General features: G+C 42.1%; 1 protein-coding gene across 1 annotated transcript; it reads left to right on the forward strand.

Moving 5' to 3' along the window:
- Positions 1 to 1,252: 1,252 nt before the first annotated feature.
- On the forward strand, positions 1,253 to 14,959 carry LOC119878492 (phytanoyl-CoA dioxygenase, peroxisomal-like). The gene is made up of 6 exons (XM_038589125.1): positions 1,253 to 1,409; positions 6,087 to 6,168; positions 7,393 to 7,574; positions 9,845 to 9,994; positions 12,529 to 12,663; positions 14,645 to 14,959. Exons 1-6 carry the CDS (start codon positions 1,287 to 1,289, stop codon positions 14,696 to 14,698), a joined length of 726 nt encoding a protein of 241 aa, XP_038445053.1. The 5' UTR covers positions 1,253 to 1,286; the 3' UTR covers positions 14,699 to 14,959.
- The last annotated feature ends 1,412 nt before the right edge of the window (positions 14,960 to 16,371 follow it).

Raw genomic sequence — 16,371 nt, forward strand, 5'->3', positions numbered from 1 at the left:
AGTGTGTGGTCATACTGCTCTATTAGGTAGTATCTTTGGTTTATCTTAAATTACCTTTGTAGGAGAAGACATGATATCCATGGAATATTATCATAGAGCCACAATTCTGATGTAAATTATTGGATGGGATGCTCTGAGTTGTGCATATGCTATACACTGACTTGGGATTTTTCAACTTTGATTTCTTCTGAGAATGTATGATTTAATAAAACATAAAATCTGTTATATTTAAAATAAAATTAAAATATAAACTACTGGATTTGATTCCCCCTAAAAAAACCATACATATTCCTTACAAATCAAATTACAAAATCAGAGAAAATAAAGGAATTTTAAAACATCATTCATAATTCATTACATAAGGCAATCACTTAAAAAAAGTGTTTTTAAAAATTTTCTTTTTTTCATTTTTTCAGATAGTATCTTGGTTTCATGCAAATCTAAGTATATTTTACTATTATAAGCACTATCCATGCTATTAAGTCCTTCATTTTTTAAAAAACGATTAATTAAGAGAGAGAAAGCATGAGTGGTAGCGAGTGAGAGGAACAGAGGGAGAATCCCAAGCAGATTCCCCACTGAGCCATAGTAAGCCATGGGCTCAATCTCAGGACCCAGAGATCATGACCTGATGTGAAATTACCAGTTTGCACCTAACCGACTAAGCCACCCAGGGCACATGCTCTTCACTTTTAAAGCCCGAGTCCTATCTATCCCATTGAGTGGACATAAGTATTAATATTCTTCTATTTTTTGGTGACAGTAGTTAATGTTTTGGATTTACCTTTTCTAAATACATGTTGAGTTTAGGGGTTCCTGGCTTGCTCAGTCAGAAGAGCACATGACTCTTGATCTTGGGTTATGAGTTCGAACTCCATATGGGTATGGATATAGGGATTACTTTTAAAAAAATGAACAAACTTAAAGAAACCATTAGACATTAAATAAAAAGGTTCAGATATTTTCTTAGAGTAAATAAAAATAGAAATGCCGGATGGAAGAGTAGTAGAAACATTTCTCAGGTTCTTGATACATAGTGTTGGGTTGTGATTTTTCAGTTGGACTTATTTGAAAGTTTTCTTTCCTTTAGGTATACTCAGGATAATGATGTCCTAAGCCTAGAGGTCAACTTGGTGCAGAGACACCATCTGCTCAATCTTTGTGGATCTTTCCACAGAACAGGCCAGGCAGGTGCCTAGAGCCTGCAGTAATGACATCATCTGCCAATTTCATTTCCTAGGGACCAGTTTGAAAGGATCTGCAGAGGGGAGGTGAAACCAAAACAAATGATAATAATGAGAGATGTGTCCATTGCAAAATCAGAATATATTCCAAGTGAAAGGATGATTTCAAAGATCCAAGGCTTCCAAGAAGACAAGGAACTCTTCAGATACTGCACTCTCCCTGAGGTTGGAGAACCTTCCTGTGTTTTCTTTGTTTTTAGGTTAACAGCCCACCGACATGCCTGCCCCAGGAATTGCTGCTTTTCCTTTATCTGAGCCCCTCTCTGGTGGCTGTAGAGCAGTGGTTCTCAGTTGGAAGAGCACATCTGGTGGTGCCTGGAGCCCTGTCAGGTTGCCACAAGGTTTGGTCTGTAGAGCCTGGGCATGCCGCTAATGGAGCCCAGGGAGCCTATAATGCACAGAACAGCCCCTCCCCCAATTAATGAATTATCCGGCCCCAAATGTCAATACTGGCCAGGTGGAGATACCCTGCTCTGGCGCTTGGTAATTAACCTGGTGGAGAAGGGCGGGAATTCTGCAGTGGAGAGGGGAGCCTCTCTCACACTGAATATGGGCATATCAACAGGAGTCACATTGCAGATCCCACTCACTATACATCCATTTATTGTTGCTTTTGTTTCTGTGAATCTGGTAGTAGAGGTTTAAGTAGGTCTTTAGAGTTAAACTTGTCTAAAAAATTCTCATTCTTTAAGCATAAATCATGTTTATAAAGTTATCCACATAATATAGAACATGTAAAGTGAAGTCTCCCAACGTTCAGCCCCACTCACTGCCAAGCTTTTAGGTGTATTCACTAGAATTCTTTCATGGCCATGAAAATGCATACGTAACCCCCCACGTTTTGTGTATCACGGGAACAAACTGGTTGTCACCGAGTCTTGTCCACTTATAATAGATCTCAGACATCTTTCCATATCACTTACATATTATCACTTATGTATCTATATCATACTTGCAAATTTCTGCATAAATATATGACAGTTTATGGATAATTTATTTAGAATGGTTTTAGATTGTTTATTGTTTTTTAAAGATTTTATTTTTCATGAGACACAGAGACAGGCAGAGACATAGGCAGATTGAGAATAAGCTACCTGTGGGAAGCCATGTAAGACTTGATTCCAGGACCCCAGGACCATGACCTGAGTCAAAGACAGACACTCAACACTGAGCCACTCATGTGTCCCTTGACACATGGCACACTTTTTTTTAAGGGGCACTTTGCATATAGAACATTTTGGAAATTATAACCCCAAGTGCTATTAGATAATTTGACTTAATGGGAACCTGGCTGCTTTAGTTGGTAGAGCATGGGGGATTTTTTAGTTTTTAAGAGGTATGCACTTTTTTTCTTTTAAGATTTATGTATTTATTTTAGGCATGAGAAGGGGACGGGGCACAGGGAGAGGTAGAGGGAGAATCCTCAGGCAGACTCCCTGCTGAGTGCAGAGGACGACACAGTGCTGGATCCTTAGACCAAGATCATAACCTGAGCCCCAACCCAGAGGTGGACATTTAACCAAGTGAGATACTCAGGATATTCATGAGATATTCATAAGAGACGCAGAGAGAGAGGCAGAGACAGAGGCAGAGGCAGGCTCTTCACATGGAGCCTGCGCAGGACTTGATCTCTGGACTGGGATCATGCCCTGAGCCAAAGGCAGATGCTCAATCGCTGAGCCACCCCGGTGTCCCAGTTGCATGTGGAGATTATTTAAAATTTAGAAAAAAAAATACTTAAATAAATAATTAAAAAAAGGAAGAAAATTGTCCTCATGAGAAAAGACTGTACAGGCAGGCCACCTATCATGTCCAGCCCCTTGGGTTGGGGACAAAGGGGGACATGGCCCCTGAATCATCTATTCTTCCCAACCTCAAGTCTTGCAATAGAAATGGAACTTGTGAGCATCGATCAAGGAGGAAAAGCTTGAAGTTAGAGGTAACTTGTGTTAGATGAATCACGATGAGGCCTCCAGGGTTCCCACCTTTTGTGTAACACGGGAACAAACTGGTTGTCACTGTGTTTTGTCCACTTATAATAGACCTCAGACATCTTCCCATATGACTTACATATTATCACGTGTATCTATATCTATATCATACTTGCAAACTTCTGCATAGCATCCCATTGTGTCAATGTACCACAGTTTATGAACCATTTATTTCAAATGCTTTTAGTTTTATTTTTATTATTTTTTAAAGATTTTATTTATTTATTCATGAGAGACACAGAGAGAGAGGCAGAGACATAGGCAGAGGGAAAGCAGACTCCTCACACAGAGCCCGATGCCGGACTTGTTACCTGGACTGTGATCACACCCTGAGCCAAACGAGGCTCAACCCTGAGCCACCCAAGAGTCCCGGTTGTGTGTGGATATTACTTAAAATTTAAAAAGATCTTTAAACAAATGTTAAAAAAAAAGAAAGAATATTTTCCTCATGAGAGAAGACTGTACAGGCAGGCCACCTATCATGTCCAGCCCCTTGGGTTGGGGACAAAGGGGGACAAGGTCCCTGAATCATCTATTCTTCCCAACCTCAAGTCTTGCAATGGAAATGGAACTTGTGAGCATCAATCAAGGAGGAAAAGCTTGAAGTTAGAGGCAACTTGTGTTGCCTGAGGCCCTGGGTACCCGGAGGCCTCCAGGGTTCCCACTGTTCTCAAGTGTGCACCATGCACCTACTGGTTCATGCAATGACTTTTAGGAGGTGGGTACGATATAGTAGTTGGGTATTTATTTCAATATGTATTGGAAAAAGTAGCTGGTGCATCAAACCTATGACTTCAGGAATATTATTAATCAGGATAAGACATGAGTTAATTTAGGAAAATTATTGACTAATATTGGACAGTTAGCAACATATGCTAGAAATGGTAAAATGTCTCTTGAGTCACTGAAGTTTAGAAAATACTGGTAGGAGATGCTGGGCAGGCATGGCCCGATGGAGCATGTGAGTCTTGATCTCAGAGTCGTGGGCTCAAGCGATAGAGATTACTTAAAACCAGGAAACAGGAAAGGAAAGTATATGAAGAAATATATTTGAGGAATATATTCTTCAAAGAAAATATCACAAGAAAATATAAAAGATGACACCCTTTATAAAAAAAAAAACAAATATGAGCCCCGACTCCTAGGATTTGGGACCATTTCGAGTGTTTCATGCTCAAATTGCCAATATGGCTTATACGGGAGATCAAGTAGTGAGAAAGCAGTAGAAGAGGCTTCATTTTTTGAAGTCAGACAGAACTGGAGATGGAATACCGTCCTTTTCGTTGAAATTGCTCTGCCACCTTGGGCACTTTATTATCTGCAGGATAATGATCATTTAAATCGGATCTTTAATTCCTGGGGGCATTACTTTTCAGGGATTGTTGTGAGACTTAAGTGGCTGACACATAAAGCGCCTGGCAGGTGGTAGGCATGCAAAGCTGAGTGCTTTCCTCCCTAGTGGGTTAGATGTAGGAGGGAGCACACCCGCTGCCAGACCTTTGGCCAAATTCAGCCTCCCCACCCCGCCTCTGCTTCCTCATACTCTGTAACTGCACCTTGCTGTCAAGCACCAGTGCCCATGTCATTATTTAACATCCTTCCAACAGAATATAGATGCCATGGGAGGAGGGACCTGTTCATCTCACTCCCTGCTGTCCTTTTCCTTTTATCACTGTCTGGTTTGTAGCCCTCAGTGAAGAGCTGTGGAAAGGGAGGTGGCCTGACTGTGAAGTGTCCCCCTGTTGCTGTTCTCTTGTCCCCTGGGCTCTGCATGGCAGCTGCACGTTATTGGGGCCTCTGCTCATGGTCCTTTCATTTATTATTCTCTTTAATGATTCTACTTATTTGAGAGAGAAAGTGAGTGAGATCAAGAGAGATCATGAGTGGCAGGGAGGGGCAGAGGGAGAGGGAGAAGCTGACACCTCTCTGAGCAGGGAGCTGGACATGGGGATCATGACCTGAACTGAAGGCAGATGCTTAACTGACTGAGCTGCAATGGTGTCCCCCTACCACCTTTTTAAAAAGTGACTTCTACACTCTAGGAGTAGCTTGCAGTCACGACCCCGAGATCAACAGGTTCATGTTCTAGTGATTGAGCCAGCCAGGTGCCCCTCGTGGTCCCTTCTTATGAAGAGTCTCCGTGAGGGGAAGAGGAAGGTGCCTTCTCCCTGGGCATCTATGGACAGTGTCAGGTGAAAGGAGGGTATTCCTGCCCTTCCCAGTTGAAAGCTGAGAGAAACTCTTCGCATTCTCATAGAAAATGGGGTTTGGTTTCCAACTGGCTTTAAAAGCCTGTTTAAGGGCAGCCCCGGTGGCCCAGCAGTTTAGCGCTGCCTTTGGCCCAGGGTGTGATCCTGGAGACCTGGAATCGAGTCCCAAGTCGGGCTCTTGGCATGGAGCCTGCTTCTCTCCCTCTGCCTGTGTCTCTGCATCTCTCTCTTTCTCTGTATCTCTCATGAATAAATAAAATCTTAAAAAAAAAAAACCACTTTTTAATTCAGAGTGTTACAGATTTCCAGTGCTGACTTTTTCATTCTTTGTTTGCAACGTTGGGAAATACCAACTTTTTTTTTTTCTTTAAATAATTGTTTGATAGAGAGGGAGAGGCAGAAGGAGAAAACCTGAAGTAGACCCATTACTGAGCTAGGACCCCAAGGCAGACCTGTATCCTATGACCCTGAGAACATGATCTGAGCTGAAATCAGGAGATGGATGCTTAAGCAACAGACTCACCCAGGCACTTCTACCAAGTGTTTTGTATAACTATGTGCATTTTGACTCTCGTACAAATAAGTGTACATTGTACTACGTGGTTGTTTATTTGATTTCTCATGCAACTCTTTACTCTTAGATTCTGAAATATGTGGTGTGCTTCACTGGACCCAATATTATGGCCATGCATGCAATGCTTATAAACAAACCTCCAGATTCTGGTAAAGTGCTTTTATTTCTTAAAGTAGAAGCCAAAAACAAAAAACAAAAAACAAAAAACACAAAAACCCAAAACAAAACTAAACAAAAAACAGAAGGGAAAAGTAAGAAAAAGTTTCAAGGATTCAAACTATAGCTTTGTGCATAATGCTGAACTTTGAAAAACAAATGTGGGGATGCCTGGGTGGCTCAGTGGTTGAGGGTCTGCCTTTGGCTCAGGTCGTGATCCTGGGGTCCTGGGATCGAGTTTTGCATCAGGCTCCTCACAGGGAGCCTGCTTCTCTCTCTGCCTGTGTCTGTGACTCTCATGAATAAGTAAGATCTTTAAAAACATAAAATAAGGGCAGCCCGGGTGACTCAGCGGTTTGGCTCCGCCTGCAGCCCAGGGTGTGATCCTGGAGACCCGAAATCAAGTCCCACATCAGGCTCCCTGCATGAAGCCTGCTTCTCCCTCTGCCTGTGTCTGCCTCTCTCTCACTCTCTGTGTCTCTCATGAATAAATAAATAAAATCTTAAAAAAAAACCCAAATGTGTATAAAATGTGTATATACCTTTAAGTCTTAAAACAGTATGTAAAGAATTGTAAGTAGAGTTTCATCGTGAGAGGATTTCAGATGTCAACTCTATGGTTATTTTTTCTTATTTTAAAGATTTTATTAATTTTTTTGAGAGGGAGAGACATCATAGAGGAAGGGAGAGAAGCAGATTCCCTGCTAAGCAGAACCCTATGCAGCTTGATCCGAGGGCCCTGAGATCCTGAGCTAGAGAAGGCAAATGCTTAACCCACTGAGCCACCCAGAGCCCTTAGAGGCCTTTTATTAATTAGTTAGCTGATATTTTTTGCATCAGCCACTTAGAAGGCTAACAGGGAACCTCAAATTTGGTTGCTCTCTTCAATTACTCAAACTTTTTTTTTCTTGAATTCTAGCTTCTATGCCCAAACCACAATTACAAAGGAATAAAACAATAGAGTTCATGTGTATGAATTGCTAGTGAATGTTGTGTGTCAGTAAGTCCTCGGCTCCCAGAAACCCAGAAAAAAAATAGAGGATCTGGAGTTGTCCTGTGGATTTGATATTCAAATTTGATGCTTATCTCTGGACTGATTCTCAATAATGTTGTTTCACTTCTTTGGGTTTTGTGGGAATAGTCATTGCTGTGGTTTTGCAGGCAAAAGAGATGAAATCTGAGATGCAAGTGTGTATTAACAGCAGGTTCTGTTTCAGGCAAGAAGACATCCCGCCATCCCTTGCACCAGGATCTGCACTACTTCCCCTTCAGGCCCAGCAATAAAATTGTCTGTGCTTGGACAGCCATGGAGCACATCGACAGGAACAATGGCTGTCTGTGTGTGTTCCCAGGCACACACAAAGGCTATCTGAAGCCACACAATTATCCCCAATGGGAGGTATGTCTGCGTAGAGGAGGCATCATTTTTTTGTTGTTGTTTTTTGTTTTTTGTTTTTTTTTAGGTTAGCTTTTTTTTGTATTTTTTTATAGGGTTCGATTTTTCAACCTATAGTATAATACCCAGTGCTCATCCTGTCAAGTGCCCCCCTCGATGCCTGTCACCCAGTCACCCCATCGCCCTGCCTGCCTCCCCTTCCACTACCCATTGTTCCTTTCCCAGAGTTAGGGGTCTCATGTTCTAGCTCAGAGGAAGAATCTGTTTTTTTTTGTTTTTGTCGTTGTTTTCTTTTAAGATTTTATTTATTTATTTGAGAGAGAGAGAAAGAGCACAAGCAATGGGAGAGGAGGGGAGGAGAAGACAAAGGGGAAGGGAGAGGGACAAGCAGACTCTGCTGAGCACGAGTCAGATATGTGGCTTGAACTTCGCACCCTGAGATCATGACCTGGGTTGGCATCAAGACTTGGACGCCCAACTGACTGAGCCACCCAGGCACCCCTAGAGGAGAAATCTTAACCAGAATATTGTTTGTTTTGATTTCACATCACTCTCCCTAAAGAGCTTTAACAATCAGATGGCATTTCCTTCCTTACAAAACATCATTATAGGATTTACAATTAGGGTCAGGGAAGATTCAAGGATGTCAGGTAAAATAACCATTTTTCCATCAAGAAGTGTTGGAAAGCTGACCAGTGTGGGGCACTTTGGTAGGTACTATATAGGATATGAAATTATCAAGCCCAATTGCACAGGTAAGATGTCAACACTTGCAACACCACATGCATGTGTAAAGTGCCAACTACTTCTTACCCACTGATTGATGGCTCTTGGCATAAAGAAGAGAGAGGAATCATCTCTTTACTGCTAGAGAGACCAATGAAGACTCTGGGGAAGCATGAGTAGTATTCCATTGCATGACTGTTACATGGTGTATGGAATTGAGCTAGTTGAGGATGGAAGAGTATAGAAGGCTTTTGAGCCCATGAATGGTGAGATCAAATTGATCCTTCAATAATGATAATCTAGAGGCTTAGAGCAGGATATACTGGAGGTAGGGCTCCAGAGGCAGAGAAACCAGAGAGGAGATGATAAGTGTTTTAGGTATCAGACAATATGGTCTTGAAATCCCATAATGATGGTCAGAAAGAGAAGAGCACGGGTTGTTAACGCAGGAAGAATGAATGTGGTCTGTAGGAAGTAAAGAATATGGCTTTCAGGACTTCTGTCTCAATTAGATTCTTGCACTGAGGATTAGTGCCAAGGAAAATACTGGGGTCTGGATTCTGATATAACTGAAACTGTGAGATTCACAAATTCAGTTGAGTTTTGGGGAAAGTTTGGTGCAGGCAACAGAAGTGGGCTGTGGCTGACTTAAGCCAAACGAAGTGTTTTGGAGGGTGGCAGGCACCTGCTGAGTCCATGGAAAGGCTGGCTAGCTCTGATGAGCAGGAGAGTGGGGGTTATGTTCAGTGGGAACACTCGGGGTGGGGCACCTGGTGGGGTCAACTGAACTGTGATCATGACCAGTGCCTTCCATCTTCTGCTCAGATTCAAAGTGACCACAGTGGGCGGTTAGATTGACTTAGCTTAGGTCACGTATCAACCCTGGCCAGGAGAGAAGTGCACTGGATGAAAACCACAACTGAGTCCAGCAGGAAAGCAGTCCTTTCCCCAGAAGAATGTGGCACAGTCTCAGGAAGGGAAATGTGATGCCGTCCTTCCACCATAACTATTACTTAATGAAATAACTGACTTGGGAAATAGTTATAAAAAACAGAATGTTTTAATTTACTGTTTTTCTTTCCTTACTCTGCATGTGACATCAGTGCTTTCTGAGCTGAGAAAAATTGAGATTTTCTCTCTGCTGGTTTGGGAGAACAATTAGCTTCTTAGAGGTACTCCTGAGTTATAGAAGAATGGTTCAGGCAAAGTTCTAGGTGAGGAGAATATCATCCTGGGAAAGAATGATTATACATTCAGGCTTGAAAGGTGATCTCCCATGTTAACTGCAACATGCAACGTTGATCTAGATCCTCAATATAATACAGTTATGAAGGGTGAGAAGAAATTTCAGCATCTTCCTTTGCCTCCCTAAATCCATGATTTTAATATCACAATGTGACTTTCACAGCCACACATCTGAGAAGCTTTTGTATATTTGCAGTACCTGTTAAGAATCTATTTATCTTTCTCTTGGAAGAACTTAGGAAATCTACTTTTTAGTCATTGGGTTCCTCAAATACAGAGTTGGGTTCTCTTATGTGTTCTAGGGGGGCGTGAACTTAATGTTCTATGGGATCCAGGACTATGATGAAAACAGCCCCCGCGTGCACCTCGTGATGGAGAAAGGAGACACCGTTTTCTTTCATCCTTTGCTCATCCACGGATCTGGCTGGAACAGAACTCAAGGATACCGCAAGGTATGCATTACATCACCGTGCTTTCCAAAGACGAATAGGTTAGAAGCAAAAATGTCAAGATATGTGAAACTTTATGAGATTTGTGATGTTTAACTAAACTGCTCTTGCTCTGGTTTATTTACCAGGAAATATATTTGATACCACATTCTTTTTTGCTAAGTTATCAGTAGGAGGCCATGTGACCTCCGGTTCCCAATCCTACTGATCGTGAATTAGGAACATTCATAGAGTTGCTTGGTAGCCCACAGCCTGTGCTTTTGGAGACAGAAAGAATGGATGATGTACTAAAATCTTAAAATGGGAAATGGATATAGGAACCATTTATGACGGCAGTTTATAATAGCTTTGTTATTGAATTGGCTGCCCAGAAATAAGATTTAGCAGCGAGCCATGGTTTTTGCCCCTTAGCTATGAATATATTAAAAACCTATTGATTTCATTGCTTGCATTAAAATTTGACAAAATTTCCCATATTCCCAGATTTCTCTCTTCTCAAAAATTCAGCAGCTCTGACAGTACTGTGGACTGACATTATTCCACATTACATGGCTCTTATTACGATATATAGGGGGTTTTTGGGGTTGAGTGAAGCGTGCCAGTTTGTCACACCAACACCCATTGTCTCCCTAGGTGCAGGGTTAGCTACCATGTTTCATCTTCCATTCATTCATATTTCCACCAGGTCAACAGGGCCAGGATGAGGGTGAGGCAAGAAAGCCCTCTCCTCCAGGGAAAATTTAGCAGGGGTCGGGGGATGGTGCCAAACACCTCAACAATCAAGTTAAATGATAGTTTAAGGCAGTATTTAGAAAATCAAAATCAATGCAAAAAATACCTTGATGAACACAATGCCAAAATTTTAAATAAAGACTAGATCAGACTCCCCACCAACATGATCCTCAGAACTGTACAAGCAGGGGTACAGCCACAATGACATAAATAATATGAATGTTCATGAAATTCATGAATTTGGCCATTTATCATGTGTCCTTGGTGTCAAAATTCAACTTGATATAAAAAATGGAATTTTATGTATATGCATCTGTATCAAAACAGCAAGCTAAGACAAATAGTCTTAAAGTCTGTATGAGTTAGAGAATTATATTACTTCCTATATGATCAGGGTTATAAACTGAGTAGGATAACAACATACTGAAAGATCTCATGTCAAAACCTGAAAATATAGTATAAAGTGATTACTGTATGAAACTAAAAGGTAAATGATAAGAAACCAAGTAATGTGATTGATAATATCCTAACTTTGTAATTTTTCAATAGTTTTTGAACTACTTTATTTGGGAAAAGATGAACCCCTACAAAAAGACTTAAAAATGCATATATGGTAATGTACTTATCCCCTTGGATGTCACTTTTTCTTGGTGTGGTTTGGGGGCTTCCATGGGAAATGGGGGTCCCTGTGTGGCTCAGCGGTTGAGCGTCTGCCTTGGCTCAGGGGGGTGATCCCAGTCCGGGGATCCAGTCCTACATCGCGCTGCTTGCATGGAGTCTGCTTCTCCATTGCCTGTGTCTCTGCTCCCCTCTGTGTCTCTCGTGAACAAATTTAATAATATATATAATAAAAAAATAAAAAAAAAAGGAAATGGAATTTGTGACTCCACTGTCTACAAATCTCATGTTGTAAGCAAAGCAGACAGCCCTTCTGAGAGGTGAGGTCATCTCAAGAGAAGAGAACTAACATGCGACTAGGAAAGTGAGTTTTAAGTTTATCTGCTGATAACCTTTTCAAGAATGGGAACAACCGGGCAGCCCCGGTGGCCCAGCGGTTTAGCGTGGCGAGCAGCCTGGGGTGTGGTCCTGGAGACCCAAGATCGAGTCCCATATTGGGCTTCCTGCAGGGAGCCTGCTTCTCCCTCTGCCTGTGTCTCTGCCTCTCTCTTCGCTCTCTCTGAATGAATAAATAAGTAAATCTTAAAAAAAAAAAAAAAAAAAAAAAAGAATGGGGAGAACCAAGTAACCTCCTTTCCCTTAAGAAGGAAACAAGATGTGTACCTTATGTGAATGATCTTGGACTTCAAATGTCCTTTTGATTTGAAAGGGGTGGGTGTGTATATTATTTTCCTTTGCAAGGTATTTTTAATGTTGATTTCCCTGATCTTTAGACATTAAAATAACAAAGCACCACAAACTCAGCTGAGTAACTAACTTCTGTGACTAAGAAGAGGATGAAGAACCCTGGAACCCATTCCTGTTTAGGACTGGGGATATGCACTAGCTAGATAAATCACATGTTAAAAAGTTTAAAGTCCTCTTACTCTTGTCATTATGTTCTCAGCCCATTTTGAAAACAAGTATCCCAGGGAGCTTAAAACCTCTTGGAATTTCTCAGTCAGCCTTTAGCTGTACCTAGGGGGAGAAAACTCCAACCCCAAAGAGGCTAATCCAAGACACGATGGAACATTCTAGAAATCAAATGCTAGTGAAATAGCTGATGTTCTAAAAGAAGACTTTCTGTTTGGTTGTTGCTGTTAACAGATTTTTTTCTCCCCCAATATTAATCATTTCACCCTGCACAGGCAATTTCCTGCCATTTCGCCAGTGCTGACTGCCACTACATCGATGTGAAAGGCACCAGTCAAGAAATCGTTGAGAGGGAAGTTATGGAGTTAGTACACAGATTATACGGAATTCCGAAAGATACCAGCTTGCAGGTACGTTTGTATGAGATGAAAGATTTATAAGACTATTTTCTTCAATGCATGACAATACTCATATCTATTTTTTTAAAGATATTCTTTATTTATTTGAGAAAGAAAGAGAGAGGGAGAGAGAGCATGAGCAGTGGGGAGAGAAAGGGAGAGGAAGAAGTAGACTTCCTGCTGAGCAGGGAGCCTGATGTTGGGATCAATCCAGCAACCTGAGATCATGAACTAAGTGGAACATAGAGGCTTAACCATGGCCACCCGGCAACTCTGTTATCCCTGATTTAATTTGGAAGCATAATGTGCATTGTTTAGAGCACCGTGCAGAAGCCTTGCTGAGATCCACTGAGAATTTCAGCTAATACTTGCTTCCCCCACGTGGGGCACCTGAGCATCCCAGACTTCTTTATGTCTTTTGGCCGCCCTGTGCTGTGTAGGCTATCCTGTTCCAGGACAGGCAGGTAGGAAAGGAAACAGCAGATCTGGAGGAGAGCAAGTGAGCAACAAAAGCCACCTTCTGAATGCACATAAGGAAAGTTAAAGGTTTGGGATATTACCCATAGGCCTCCCTTAATTTCTCTACAACAGAGTATTTACATATATGCAGATCCAATAACTGTCCCAGAAGCAATTCTCAAGCAGGTTTCTGTGTGGGTCAGTTAGCATCTGGGGTTCCACGGAGCTGATGGCAGAAACCACTGATGCTTATCAAGAGGGGACATGAGACATTATTTCATATGCTTTGCTACTTAATACACAACACTTGTAAAGTAGTTGCGTGTAGCTAGTGGGCATTCAGTGCTGCCGATGATCCCCAGACAAATTACAGTCAAGCCAAAGAAATAAACATATTTGCCTGGTAGACAAAGACATTTTAGCCTCCGAACCAAGAGGCTGATCCTATGTTCCAATTTGCAGAATCACCAATATATGTTTTCCTAGGGGGTGACAGGACCTCCACGTAGACTGAATGTAATGATAACTCGGCCCCTCTAGTACTGTGAAGAGTACCGCACACCAGCACTACGCTACTGGGCCACTGGGAATCACCTTCTGAAAGTCATTCCCAGCTGAAGAATCTTACTTCCCCCTTGGCCCCTTCTCCCTTTAGAACCTATGAATCTACCCCATATCAGAAAAGACTCTCATTTCTCATTTGCCGTTGGTGGGAAGTCTTGTCCTTCTCTCTTTGCCCAGTTTTTAAAACGCTTTTATGAAGGCATCCTATTTTGTGAAGTGGGGCTTCCGGGCAACACACTGATTCTTGCAGCAGAAAACAAAAGCATATATTGTGTTGGCAGTTTGTCAGGGTTGTAAATGAATGAACTGCCGCCAGTATTTATTTCAATTATTTGAGAGAGAGAGAGAGAGAGAGAGAGAGAGAGAGGAGAGAACGTGAGCAGGAGGTGGGGGTATGGGCAGAAGGAGAGGAGGGAATCTCCAGCAGATTCCCCACTGAGCCAGGACCCCAACACAGAGTCCATCCCAGAACCCTGAGATGAGTTGGACTCTGACTGAGCAACCCAGGTGCCCCAAGAAAGTTTGTTGACTCAAAAGTCTCAGTTGTTTGATGAAGAACAAAGCAATAATACCAAATCACCCCAATACCAAATCATGACCTGATTTTCACTGAGGAGCAGATCACTCTAGATGAGGCAGCGAGTGGCTAAAGGAAAGCCAGACAAGGAGTACAGGTCTTCTTGACCAAACAGCATGCTAAGCCTGTTGAGGACACCTGTAGTCAACAGGAGCACCAATTGGCACAGGCTGACTGGCCTGACTGGCGTCTGGCTCTCTCAGTTTGTTCAACATGATTTCAGATGTTGACAAGTAAATTATTGGGAGTCTTAAAAAATGGTTTATTTACTGATAGGACCACTGTGAGAGTTTTTCCACTTAACTATTCGTAGATGCTAGAAATCTACTTTTTTCTTATGCTGAACACATTCCCAGTGTTCCGTGGACTCCTTGTGGTTGGCTTTATTTCCAGGATGTCTTTAGACTGGGAGGACAGCTGGTGAAAGGAAGAAGGACCAACCTTTGAAGTGGCCGTCTGCTGGAGCTCTTTGAGAGGAAACCAAAAGGAATCAAGATGCCTATGGAACCTGTTTTATTAATGAGCTGTCCTAATCTTTCTGTCACTTGTTATGAAGATCACAACGCACTTACAGGGAACTTTATGGGATCTGGTTAGCTCTGGGTGAGGGGCTGTTGCTTTAATGGATGAACAGGTGTAACAGTGGCATATTACTATTGTCAGGAATACTACTTTGCACCTAATAAAGGTCACTGATGTCTAATTTAAGTGTGTTCAGTTACTTTCATCCAGTTAGCTCTTTGCCCAAGCAAGAAGGAAAGCTTGAAACTCAGGGTCTGCTGATTTTTCGCATCCCTCTTCTGGAAATCCCACCACCCACTGATTTCATGGCATGAGAGACTTCTCAGATCTAGAACACTGTCCTCTACACACACGTTTAATGAAGGGCATTGTGGAGTGGAGGACAAGGGTGGATGTTCATGCTCTGACACATGTCCTGTGTCCTTGAGTCCTTGCAAGTGACTCTTCCAACCCAGCCAGCTTTGCTTAAAGAAAAGCCAGAATTTTTCCAATCTTTCTCTGTTGCTGAAGAAGGAAGACAAAGGTGACTTCCTCTGCTAGTTAGGCAGCTGGAAAACCCTCAGCATTTTATGAATGAAACCTAAACTCTCTCAAGGTACAGGGAAATGTTAGTTTCGATTTCTAATGGGCAGGAACTGGGGTGAAATTTGTTTTTTTTTTTTTTCATTTTATTTAAAGGATTATTTATTATGTTAGAGAGAGCACAAAAGGGAAGCGCAGGTTGGGGGGCAGAGGGAGGGGAGAAGCAGACTGCCCGCTGGGCAGGGAACCCGATGGGGCTCAACCCCAGGACCGAGCCTAAGGCAGAGATGTTTAACCCACTTGAGCCACCCAGGTGCCCCATGGGACTTTCTTGTAATACAGAGCTGTGTTTCTACACCAGCTGAGGGTAGCAAAGACACATACTACTGATTATAGCATACCAGTTAGAATTTAGATCAGGAATAACAAAGGAGTCCTTTTCTTTCAATCTGCTAAGCAGAAGTTGTTCTAAATGGACGTTCACCTTTTTTGTGGTTTACTTTGAGGACGCTTTCTTTCCTTCTCTTTCTTTCCTTGTGAGAGAGCTCAGAGGGAGAGGGAGAAGCAGCTCTTTTGCCTAATGAGGGCTCGATCCCCAGGAACCTAGATCATGAGATGAGCCAAAGTAGATGCTTAACCTACGAGCACCTAGGTGCAGGAGGAACACATTTTAAGTCACATCTGGCTGGAAACTGGAGAAGGTAAGACTATCCCCTGACAGGGTTTAAGGAAATTGGATTATGGACAGATTGTACATAAAATGTACATAAGGAATACGGTGTAATCAGCCATGTATGAGCACTGTTCTAGCAAAAACATTTTTAACTCTTCAAATTTCAAATACATTTGAAAAAATAAACTCAATAGGAAAGCAGACAGCACAGTTTATGTCCCTTAGGCATTTCTGGTTGCAACTAGTCTCTCAGGAAACAATCCATTTTCCCATTTGTTCTGTGTCCCTGGTGTCCATGAATTCATTTCCCAAACATCCAAGCATCCATTCCTATTCAGCGCAATAGGACTAGATGTCAAAGAAAGACAACAAGTGGAGGAGTTAGGACGGCTCCTTTTGTCTG

This window comes from Canis lupus, unplaced genomic scaffold (genome assembly GCF_011100685.1).
Source record: "Canis lupus familiaris isolate Mischka breed German Shepherd unplaced genomic scaffold, alternate assembly UU_Cfam_GSD_1.0 chrUn_S1663H1857, whole genome shotgun sequence".
NCBI classification, from domain to species: Eukaryota; Metazoa; Chordata; class Mammalia; order Carnivora; family Canidae; genus Canis; species Canis lupus.